This window comes from Diuraphis noxia, unplaced genomic scaffold, assembly GCF_037042655.1.
Source record: "Diuraphis noxia isolate RWA-SAM2 unplaced genomic scaffold, SU_Dnox_SAM2 contig0001, whole genome shotgun sequence".
In the NCBI taxonomy this organism is placed as follows: Eukaryota; Metazoa; Arthropoda; class Insecta; order Hemiptera; family Aphididae; genus Diuraphis; species Diuraphis noxia.
In genome coordinates, this window is record NW_028301711.1 from 86,457,364 (window position 1) to 86,470,081 (window position 12,718).

Sequence of the window (12,718 nt, forward strand, 5' to 3'; positions counted from 1 at the left end):
TTACGATTTATTATACATACCTGAAACATCAAACCAGTGATCAGTTTGCATTTCCGTAGTCTGTTCATTATTTGAATTTTCTTCAATATCATCTTCAAAGTCAAATTGACCATTTTCAATAACATCTTTTATTGATTCATCAGAAGAATCAGATAAATCACTAGGAATAAAATCACTTCCAGAATCTTCAAAATCGGTTTCGAGTGCTGATAAAATTTCATCGGAATCCATTTTACGTAAGGTAAAATGTACGTAAAATAAAATTACGTAATTTTACGTAAAAAGGTATAATTTTAAAAGTACGGATAACATTACGCAGCAACTAATGAATAGGGACTAGGGACTATACAAATTAAACAATATTACAGTGTACAGTACTACAATAACAGAAAATCTAGTTTGGCTATAAAAATAATAAACTATAACCAATATAATATGAAATGAACAATAAATGTTTATATATAATACTCTAGCTATAATTATACCCAATTGTCGTTGTCATCGTTATCGATAATCTTCATGCAAAAATAGCTTTAAATAGGCTTATCTAAAAATTAATGTAAACAAAATCTAAATACAGCGTTCAAAAGTAGATATTTCGTTGAAAAACCATAAAATATTTTCGAGAGGCCCTGGTAACTCTCATATGAAAAAACTATGAAATGTATTCATTCTGTACCACGTGTGTCACCGGAACTTCTCACACCAAAACAATTATACTAATGATCCCTATGTAATCTACATCAAAATGGTCCAATCAGAATATTTTTATCTTGCTTAGTTATGGAATTATGGATTTGGTACGCAATAGAAGTTTTCAAAAAATTAGCTTGGTAGGATATGCTTGTTTTGTCGAGAAGCACCGGACATACTCATGGTAGCCAACGTGTTAACAACTCAAAATGAACCTACTATTTTAACGGTAAGTAGTAACATTACGAAACGTTCTATAAACTGGACTGACTATAAAGCAATCGAAAAACGCGAAATAAAATGGTTTGAAGTTCCCTTTTCTCCACCAAAGTTATCTTTGTAGATGGTTGAAAATCCGATTTACCCTAAAAATATACCACCTCCATTACATTATTTTTCGAATTATTTTTCCGAAATTGATTTTATAAATATGGCTAAGTTTACAAATATATATGCAAAGCAAAAAATCTTCAACAAAATTTAAAAAATTTACTTCATCATAAATAAAAATTTTGGTTGGAATACATATGATTTTTGGAGTATTGAAAGAAATACCCTAGAACTCGAATGTATGGGAAGAAAAATATCGAGTTAATATTGTGGCGGACCACATAACAAGGAACAGATCTTACGAATTTAGATCACACTTTCACGTTATGGATAACTCAGAGATACCTTCGAATAACTATGATAAATTCATTAAAGTTCGTCCTTTTTATGACATATTTTTAGGTCGTTGTACGAAATTACGTGTAGAACAAAATCTTTGCGTCGACGAACAGATAGTGCCATATTAAGGTTCCCTTGCCTTGAAACAATATATGAAAGGAAAACCCAATCCTTGGGTTGTGAAAAATTTCCTTCTTTGCGGTGAGTCTGGTATGGTGTATAACTTGTTTTTGTATCAGGGGCTTACTCCAGACTTGGATGAAAAAGCTTTAAAAACGTTTGGTCTTGGAGGTGCCTAGTTTTAAAATTGGTCGGAAATTTAAAAAAAAACACTCATTTTTTATTTTTTGACATTTTTTTTACTTCTTACAATCTATTTTGCTGCTTATTAAAAAATAAAATATTTGCCGCAGGAACTATTAGACAAAATCGTTTTGCAAATCCACCATTTATTTCCGATAAGGCGCTAGCAAAGATGAATCGAGGTAATTCATTTGAAGTATAATCAATCCATAAAATTGGGCTTTTAAAGTGGTGTGACAATAAAGCAGTAAATATGGATTCTAATTTTGTTTTATCTGGGGAACCAAAACTTGTAAAAAGATACGATCGAAAAAATAAATGTTTTATACAAATTAAACAGCCTGAAGTCATTCAATTATATAATACAAATATGGGAGGCGTGGACAAGCATGATCAGTTGGTAAGTTACTACCGAACATTTTTAAAATAAAAAAAATGGACTGAGAATGTTATTTCACGTATTTGATATGACAGTTGTAAACTGTTGGTTAGAATACAAACGTGATGATGCCAACCTAGATGTACTGGAAAAAGATACGATGGATCTACTTCATTTCAAACAACGATTGGCAGAAAGCCTAATGTTAGTTTGTTTGCCTATTTCACCTGGAAGAAATAGAGGACGACCTTCAAGTTCACCTTCGCAAGAAAAATTACCACAACAAATACCTGCACCAACACGAAAAATCAAACTGTTGATCGAACTCCCTTGGAAGAAGTAAAAAAAGATGGTTAATATCACTATCCTCTATATGATGATCGCAAAGAAGCAATTAGGTGCAAATAAGTTATAAAATGTTTGAAATATTTATTTTACATTTATTCCAAATTAAACACATTTGTTATAATTCTAGTCATGCTCAATAAAATAAAATGTCCGTATAATATTTATAATTTAGCAACGAATTTATAAAATAAGTTCATTCCCAGTGCACATTCTAATGTAACTACAGTAAAACTCGCTTAATACGCTCTTTAAGGGACTAGCTCTCTAGAACGTCTTAAGCGGGAAAGCGTCTTATGCGGAAATGAAACAAAATGATGTGGTTGAAATATCGAGTTTATTTTTTTATTATTAAACATCATTTAATGAGAAATACACTTATACAATCTCCATCGCCTTTTCCGTGATTATACTTCCATTTATTGGATAATTTAAACTACGAGCTTGTTGAAACCACTCTAATAAAATATTTTCCAACTCTTCATACTTCCCGTGTTTTAATTTTTGTCGTTTGCTGCCACCTAACAAGCTGCTTTGTTCTATTTCATGTCTGTTTTTCAATAATGTTCTTAAAGTGGAAGGAGGTATCCCCAGTTCATTAGCAATATTCTTTTGTTTTTTTTTCTCAGCCAATCCTTCATCGTACTTTTTCAAAATGTTGAGTTTGTCCGAAATCGATAGCGCTTTACGTTTTATACCACTAGCCATAACGAAATTACGGTTATACACATGCGAACGAACAGCACTAACTAAATCTCATAATACGATGAAATACAGTGAAACTGTTATAACAAGTAATGATAAAATAGGTATATCGATAAAATAAAACGATGAGAACACGTATAATACTAAAAATTCTATTTTTATTTTCACAAAACTACTAAAATTTATCGTAATCTGCTGAAAAAAGAGCGTTTTACCCGATTAGACAGAGAAAAACTGAGCGTCTTAACAGGTGATTTTTAAGTCAGATTGACTAGTATAGGAAATACTAAAAACAGCGTCTTATGCGGGAAAGCGTCTTAAGCGAGAGCGTCTTAAGCGAGTTTTACTGTATATAGTTTAGGTCTATACTCAGCGCACATTACAATGTGCATATCGGGAGTATTTTGTGTTCCCATAGCACATCGTAATGTACATTCAAAGATCTCTGTACCAGATTATCAGAAACGGATGGAAATTGACATATTTCTTATTCAAGAAGTATTATTCAAAAAAAAGCAAAAAAAAAATTTTTTCTCGAATAAATTTAAATATGTATTTAATATTATTAATATTAAACAATATAAATTTTCCTTACCTATGCTGTTCGTATAACATAAATAAGTTCTGAGCCATAACAAAGATTAAATAGTTTAATAGGTGGTTTTAGGAATGATACAGCCGGATGTAACTTTTGCAACATAGAAAATCTTCTTACAGAATTCTTATTGTATTCTATTTATAATTAATATTACATGAAATTCACGTGTTATCAAATTTGACTGAATATAATCTAGGTCAGAGCAATTTTAGATTTTGATATTGATTCACGATATAAAAATTTTACAATGACGTATTTACTTAATGACTTGTAAACACAACACATACCTACTTTGTAGGTTACCTATTTTTTCCTTTTCTTTATATTTAGTTACCTATTAATTTTTTTTTTTTGTAAGTACTATTAAAACATTGATAACTCTTCATTCTTTCTTGACTTCAAAAGTCAAGAAACCCGCTGCATAGTATTATGATTCTACAAAACCATACTACCATCATGGGCAACCACCACTCTGATAAAAACAGAGAGTTGAAAAGGACTAGTTTCTCTCCACTCAAAAATGAACCAAATCAAAATAAAGGCCGCCAAATGAACCTGCTTCTATACAAGAAGTGGAAGTCTACATCAGGTGAGTCTGATTTTTCTGATTGCACCTCAGTCCTATTAATTCTATTAAGCCACACACATAGCTTAACCACATCTTCCTTTCACTTAGGCAAAATAAACGAAGGAAAATCGTATTGACTGTGTTATTTTATAATTTGGAAATAAAAGTGACATTAAATTTTATAAATTTTTCTTTAAATTCATTATCTACCATCAACTGATTTCGATCAACCTTTATTTTATGCGCAAGACTCCCGTTGAACCCTATATCATTGTTCTTGTGTTTCAAATTTATTGTTCCGTTGATTTTAATTACTTAGGAAATAAATTAAAATTAAAAATCATGAAAAATTTATTGGATTTTTAAAAAATGGGATCATCAAGACTTACTCAAAAGTATGCAACAAAAAACTTGCAGACATAATATTTTATGACCAATTATTAGCCATAAGCATTGTCATTAGAAATCGTGCGCTAAAAATATAAATAAATAAACAAAAACGTAATCATCAAGATTTATTCAAAATTATGCAACACAATATTTCGAATTCATTTTTTAGTCATAAAATATATTGAAATTGTAATTAAAAATCATGACTTATAAAAATATAAATAAATAAATATATAATAGTTACATTAAATTAGTTTATGACAATATGGCAAACATAATTAAGATTAAGGAACTAAATTATTTATAAAATCATAGAAAATAAATAATAAAACCTAACTGTTTTTTCACAACACCTTCAATGTTTTAATTATCAAACGAACCATTATTGTTAAAAAAAAATATATTAAAATAATAATATTATAAAATTTTTAACAAAACTTAAACTATAATATTCGTATATACATAAATATTACAAATACATATAATATTTTTCAAACATTCAAATGTTAATTTCGCCAATTTGAATTATAAAAGAAGTTTTAGTATTAAATTATAGCATTATATTTGAAATCAACATGTCTCTATAATTAAATTTAATGATTCACAATTGTTCTCCACATTTTTTTGTTTTTGTTTTAATATAAATTCTAAGAGTCCATACTGTTATCTTTAATACTGTAACCTCTTAAAAGAAATGCTGTTAAAATCTCAAACTTTGTAAACCTAAAATAACTGTAACTAATGGCCATGCAGCAGGGGCGGACTTACCATTTTTCCGCCCCTAGGCATTGCAACACTAGCGCCCCTTACATGGTTGTAGGAGGGGGGTGCTCCCACCTGGGGGGGGGGGGGTGTAATATTCCATGAAATAAGACAAAACTATAAAAATTGTATATAGGAACTTTTATTTTTATACTTATACATACCAACTAAACAATAAATATTAATACAATATTAGTACAATAATTAAATCATTTTGCGCCTTGATTTTTCGGTAGTAAAATCATCTATGATTTCATCGAATGATAACTGACGAGTTATTTGATTTTCAATGTTTAGAATCGCAAGTGAATTCATTTTTTGTTGAGTCATAGTAGAACGTAAGTAATTTTTTACTCTTTTTAAACACGAAAACGATCTTTCAGCTGAGCAATTGGTGACAGCTGTGCAAGTAAAAATGCGGAGTATTATTTCTATGTTTGGGTAAATATTTGTCAAGTCTTTTTCATAGAGAAATGTTTAAAGACCAAGTAAGTTGTGTTTTCCCCCTATAGAGATTACATCGATATGAGCTTTTAAATGTAACACTTCATTTATAAAATCGTTAAATTCGACATAATTTTTATAAATGTTTTGAAGTAATTTAACCGATTTTCTAATTTCTTGATTGTCCAATTCCTTAATTTGCGTTAAAAATGTAAATGGTTTACAGAAAGTATCATATGCATGTCGCCTAGTTTCTAATTCAGTTTCTAATTTATCTAAAATTGGAATAAATGTATGTATTTTATAACTGTCTCGTGCCGATAAATTTACGTCTTCAGATTCAGATTCGTCATGGAAAATTTTTCGCTTTTTTTTCTTGTTGTAGTTATTTTGTAATCCTTCCTAACTGCCTTTGTCAATGCTTCCGTTTCAAAATCATCAAAATTTTCGCGAGTCTGTTCTATTAATCTAATTAAACTATCGTATAACTGAAGTACATCCAAACAATCAATATTTACATTTTGTAACTTATTACTTGTTAAGTTTAATCGACTAAGCAAAAAACCCCACACAACTGACATGATTGCAGTTTCTAAAGAACTCATTTTACTCATTAGTCCTTTTGCTTCATTTCTAGTAATATTATTTTCAGTGCTATCATCGATTATATATGTTAATGTAGCTAAAACGGCAGACCAATTTTCATTTAAACTCAGGCATGCAGAATCTCTCGATGACCATCTCGTATTGGAAAGTGCTTTTAATGTGCGTGATTTTGATACCATATTATTATTGAGGAGATCCCATCTATGTGTACTACTCGAAAAAAATACATAGATATTTTGCATTAGTCCAAAAAATGTAGCTGCTTCATTACAACATTCAACTGCATGTGATCCTACTAGGTTAAGTGAATGAGCTGCGCATGGGATATAAAATGCCAAAGGATTTATATTTTTTATTCGAGCTTGAAGACCATTATAACAACCTGACATATTTTTAGCTGTGTCATATGATTGTCCACGACAGTCTGATATATTTAATTTTAAATTGTCGATTGTCATGATGACTGTTTCAGCTATTTCCAAAGATTTATGACCAACTTTTGGTATAAATTCTAAAAATCGTTCTGTCGGTACACCTTTATCACTGACATAGCGAAGTATAAAAGCAAGTTGGTCAGAATGTGTTATATCTGGTGTAGAGTCGACGACAATCGAATAATATTTACGACTTTTAACATCATTTATGATAACTTCCTTAACTTTTTTGGCCATTAATACAATAATTTCATCACATATTGTCGATGATAAGTACGATGTAGTGCCACTACCAGAATTACCATATTTAGAAATATGTTGTGCTAAGAAAGGGTCAAATTCGGATAACAATTCAAGAATCATCATGTAATTTCCATTTTTAAGCGATCCGAAAATCTCTTCATGTCCCCGTAATGGAAGTCCGCGTGAAGCTAATGTTTTAATTACAGATACTACTATCTCTAAAACACTTCTCCAATACATTTTTTCATGGTTAATTTGAACTGATAACATAGAATCTAATCTTCTTTGTTCTTGTCCTAAATCTTTCAATTTTAGTATACATGTTTTGTGATTTAACGATCCTTCGTGTTCTTTAAGACGCTTATGTGCATTTTTCCAATCATTAAAACCATCAATAGCTAAATTAGAAAATGCATTTTTAAATAACCAACAAGGTGCGCAAAAAACTTTTCCTAATTTATGAGAGTAAACAAGCCATGCACGTGAAATTTGTTCACCATTTGGTAATTTTGAAAAAAACATAATTTTATTACAAAATCTCACTTTGCCTACAGAATATTGATTTTTTGATTGAATAAAATTGTCATTATTATTTTGATCTACCCCATGTACTGCACAAAATTTTATAAAACTTGCAGTACGTAACCAATCTGCCGGATCGGTTGGAAAACGCTGAACTTCTTCGATTGAATTGTCATCTTGCACCTCGATCAAATTTTTACCATTACACATTTCATCGACATTTACATCATTTACATCGCTCAAATCAACCTAAACATTTTATTTTTTTATTATAATAATTTCAGTTATTAAAACGTCAATTTTATAAATTTGTAAGAATTTGAACTTCAAACAAAATATTTCTTTAAAGTTACACACACGCAGACATATTACTGTAAACAAAATAAAATATAATAAGCTACGCATGCATAACTACTATGGAATCGGAGGACGGAGAATAATAACCAAATTTGTAAACGTAATTTCAAGGTAAATTGTTTGTTCGTACTTCATGGATACTGTGTGTAATTATAACGTACAAGTCGTACAACTACTGTACAAGACGTGTATAATGGCATAAGTACCTACATGATGCGTGCAGTTTGACGGATAAGGATAACAGTGTACAAGATGCGATCACAAGTTTATTTAAATTATTTATTTTCTTATTCAAAAGCATTCATATATTATGTTTTATATAATTATATACATACCTTGGACATAGGTGATAAACTTTTTAATTCTGAACTGTCGTCAATCAACTTTATTTCGTCATTTTTTTCAGCTGATTCCATAGGTTTTTTCACTGGATTCTAAGAAAATTACAATTTTTGTAATAAAGAATGAAAAAATATAAATAATAATTACTAATTTTTATATATTATTATATTAATGTATTATTATAATTATAAAATATAAAATTAAATAAAGATGGTTTTGTAATTACTAATTTGATTTTTGAACATACTTTGCATAAGAATCCATCAAGTTTTTTTGTTTTTCGTAATACATCTTCTTGTTTGGCCAACTTTTCTTGCCTTATTTTTTTAAACTGGTGCCCACTCTTTTTACCAGACATGTTTAATTGTTTAAACTTTAATATTCTAATTAAAAAATGAAAATGTGAACTAGTTTCTATAATCGTAAATCGTAATCGATTAGCAGTATGCACTGTGCAGGAGACCGGCGACAGTGCCAGCGTCGTGCGTCGTCGCAATGTTTATTATTACATTATCAAGACATCTGATTACCAGAAATAATTCCAGTATTCTAAGAATAGACTAGTTTAGCGGCCGCGCGCCCGCGCACACTTATTGTGGTGCTGGGTGTGGGGTGAGGCGGGTCATTCCAGTTAATATCAAATAATTTACTTGCTAGAGAGTGCGAGCTGTCTCCCACCTAGCTAGTAGAGCGGCTATAATATACAATGTACCCGGCGGCCAGAGGCAGTATATTTGACTGCCTTTGCTGGCGTTTTACGCATGCGCCATTCACAATGTTGTATGTGTTTATGCCACACACCCGTATACCACCTCAAATGCATTAACATAGGCAACGCCGGCAACTGCCTCGTCGAGTGTCGATGTCAAACCTATAGCGGTGTCGTCGCGGCGCAGCGCGCTCCGGTCGCAGGATTAAACTCAAACGGTCAAACGGCAAAGGTATTATAGCTTATAAATTAAAACGTTTCTGCAAAGTGACTACGTGAGCCATTTTTCAGTTTCATGCAAATTATATACAAAAAAAAAAATTAATTTAAAATGTAAATTTAGGTAAATATAATTATGAAATTATGAAAAACTAAAAAGAAAAATTAACTGAAAAATTGCGCCCCAAAAAAATTTTGCGCCCTAGGCACGTGCCTAGGTGGCCTATGCGTAAATCCGCTCCTGCCATGCAGTTTATTTGATCAATAAAAAAAATATATATATTAATATTATTTGAAATCCCATTAAACCCGGGAAATTTGGTTTAAAAATTTTTATGAAATAGAAAATTTTAATCAAATCATTGTTTCATAGAAACTGTTGAATATGATTTATTAAGAACTACGAAAAAGGCACGGGCAAAAAATATTTCTTCAAAATAAATTTCAAATTGTTCAAATTCATCATAAAATAAATGGGTCAACAATTTAAATTACCATATTTTGAAGATACGTTGTTACTGTTACCGTACTTAACTGTATTTTACCGTTCATCTGAATACACTGTTTACAAAATAAATGTATTTGATTCAATAAAATATTTACTTCTGAACTTCGGCTCTGCAATATCTGCAACATAATTGGGCACGACTACACACACGACTCCAGCGCCAAAACCTTGCAGGATACGTCCTATGTATAGTACTGTCAATACACCCATTGAATACACAATTATGACAGATCCACAGAAGGTTAAAACCATCCCAATGACAAGTACCGGTTTAAGACCAACCAATGACGCTAAAATTGCCGCAGGTCCAGCGCTAGCAATTGCTCCGAGAAAAAGAAGATCTTTCAACATTTTCGATTGGTATTTTTCTATTTCTGTCGAACACCACGTCCACTCCAAACACATACCAATAGTTAATGAACACGAAGCTACTAAAAAATGAAACCACAAAAAACTACCTTCATTTAAAAACCTATTTTAAATGAACAATATAAGGGAATCATATTTATAATAGATAATAAACATGTTGATATTTGAGTATTTTTGTTTCACCAATCTTTTGGTATATTCACTCTGAATGAGTAATACATAAGAAAAAGGTTGGTTAGTTATAATTAAAATGTGATTTATTTAATTTAAAGAACTAAAATATTATTCCAAACAATACACATATGGATAATCATTGATGTAATACAAAAATTCCATCAACAAATACTATTTTTTCAACTCAAATTCATTATTGATGCACCTTATTGATCACATTCAACTGGAACGGAACATTTTCCTACTGAGAGTATATCATATTCACACTTTAATTTATATAAACTATTGATTAAAATTTAAAGTTCTAATTAAATAATAAAAATCAGGTTCTGACAATGGGGTTCTATTGCATATTTTAATACATAATCGATTTAAAAAAACCGGAGTGTCTAGGAAAAAATAAAAACAATGGGTTTATTGGATTAGACAAAATATTCACCTATGTAAGTGACATAAACTAAAGCTCGTAAATTTTAAAATGTAATAATTCACTGATAAGATTTAAGATCTAAAAAACTATTTACACAGTACTATGAAGTCTGTAGGTGGTACTAACATTAACAATAATGTATAACACATTTTTGTAAATAAACTTAATTAATTAATATAAAAGATAAAAATTAAATTAAATACCTAACCTAATTAAGAAATTCAGTTTTAATAACCCCCTAATTTATATCAAACCCTAAATACTTGCATCATGCATTATTATTGTATTAGATTTCTCTATAAACTCCATGATGCTATTATTATTCCGTAGTTAATTAAAATACCTTAAACATGTTATTTATTTGTATTTTTGGTAAGGAAGCACGCGCAAAGAAATATAATTTGTGAAGGTTATAAAAAATAAATATTTTTTGAAAACATTTTAAGGAATGAACTCTACCACAAACATCCACTATGTACATTATAAATGATTCTATTATTTAGTATATATACATTTTAAAATATATTTAATATTACAGACTTGTAAAGTACTTGAGTATAGTATTTGAATACTTTTTTGAAGGTATCTGTATTTAAAATCAAATACTATTTTTAAATACTTTTTTCGTCTTAAATTTTAATTATTCTAACTTAATTATTCTTATTCTAATTAATTTAAGTAAAATCAGAGTTCTAAAATAAAAATAATAATTTATTTGATTAATAAATAATAATTCAATTTATCTATAAGGTCATTAGGCCAAGGAAAAAAGATAAAACATATTTAAAAAAAAAAAAGTATTTGAAAGTATTTGTAAGTATCTGTAAATACTTTTTAAAAGTATTTGTATTTGTACTTAAATACTTTTTTTTTCAAGTATTCAAATACGTATTTTAAATACTTTTGAAAAAAGTATCTGTATCTGTACTTGAATACTTTTTAAAAGTATCTTTTACAAGACTGTAATATTATTATAAACATTATCCTCACCCAACATTGTATAAATAAACTGTCGTCTTTTGCTCTCTAATACCACAATAAGAGGTTTTCTTGCTGAACATCCTGACATAACTGGGCTGTAACCGTACTTCTACAAATATGTATTATAATTATTACTAAAATTGTTTTTACGAACCATTTTTATGAGTTATAATAATTTAAACATAAATATAAACAAAATATTAATATCAACATTAAAACACCAATTATCGTTAACCAGATACATTTTTTAATAATTATAATAATAATAATAATAATAAAAAATTAAATCGAATTCACATTACATCGTGTCGTGTTCTTTAACTGTGCTCATTAAAGACTGGTACATTTTACAATTATGAATAACTAATCGGTGATCTATAAGAAAAATCAACAATAAAATTATCTTTATACATTTCTAATCAGTTTTCACTGAGTCAACTAATAGTTGTTATAAAAATATAAAATAATATAAATATATTCTTTTGGGTTAAGTTTAAACATAATATTTTTTACCTTTGCATTGATATATTATGTAAAACAGTACTTATAAGCAAAAACTGTAATTGCTGAATTTACAGGTTTATATACATCTATCAAATAAAACTAATTGATAATAGACAATAGATCAATAGAAATGCTATAATAAGCATTGGTAAGAATTGTTAGGTTTAATTGATTCAATAAATGTAATTAATTAATACGTATTCCATTTCATATTAATATGTAGTTTATAACTTCATAATTGAATTACTTACCATTTAAACATTTATTGAATGAAATCCTTTGTGGTTCAAACAAGTTTTTGATTTGATTATTGGAGTTTCGATATATACATGTGTGCAATCAATGAATCCAAGACGTATACCTTTTTTTTTTTTTATTCTGGGTTGAACCGCGAAACAGGGGGGAAGTAGGTAGCCATTGCTGCCCCATTGTCCGCATCATTTATTAAATAATGAAATACACAC

General features: G+C 29.2%; 1 protein-coding gene across 1 annotated transcript; it reads right to left on the minus strand.

The window, feature by feature from the left end:
- Positions 1-6,182: 6,182 nt before the first annotated feature.
- Positions 6,183-8,718, minus strand: LOC149062293 (zinc finger MYM-type protein 1-like). The gene is made up of 4 exons (XM_089215278.1): positions 8,608-8,718; positions 8,354-8,452; positions 7,772-7,910; positions 6,183-7,537 (listed from the first exon to the last, which is right to left on the minus strand). Exons 1-4 carry the CDS (start codon positions 8,716-8,718, stop codon positions 6,183-6,185), a joined length of 1,704 nt encoding a protein of 567 aa, XP_089071404.1.
- Between the last annotated feature and the right edge of the window lie 4,000 nt (positions 8,719-12,718).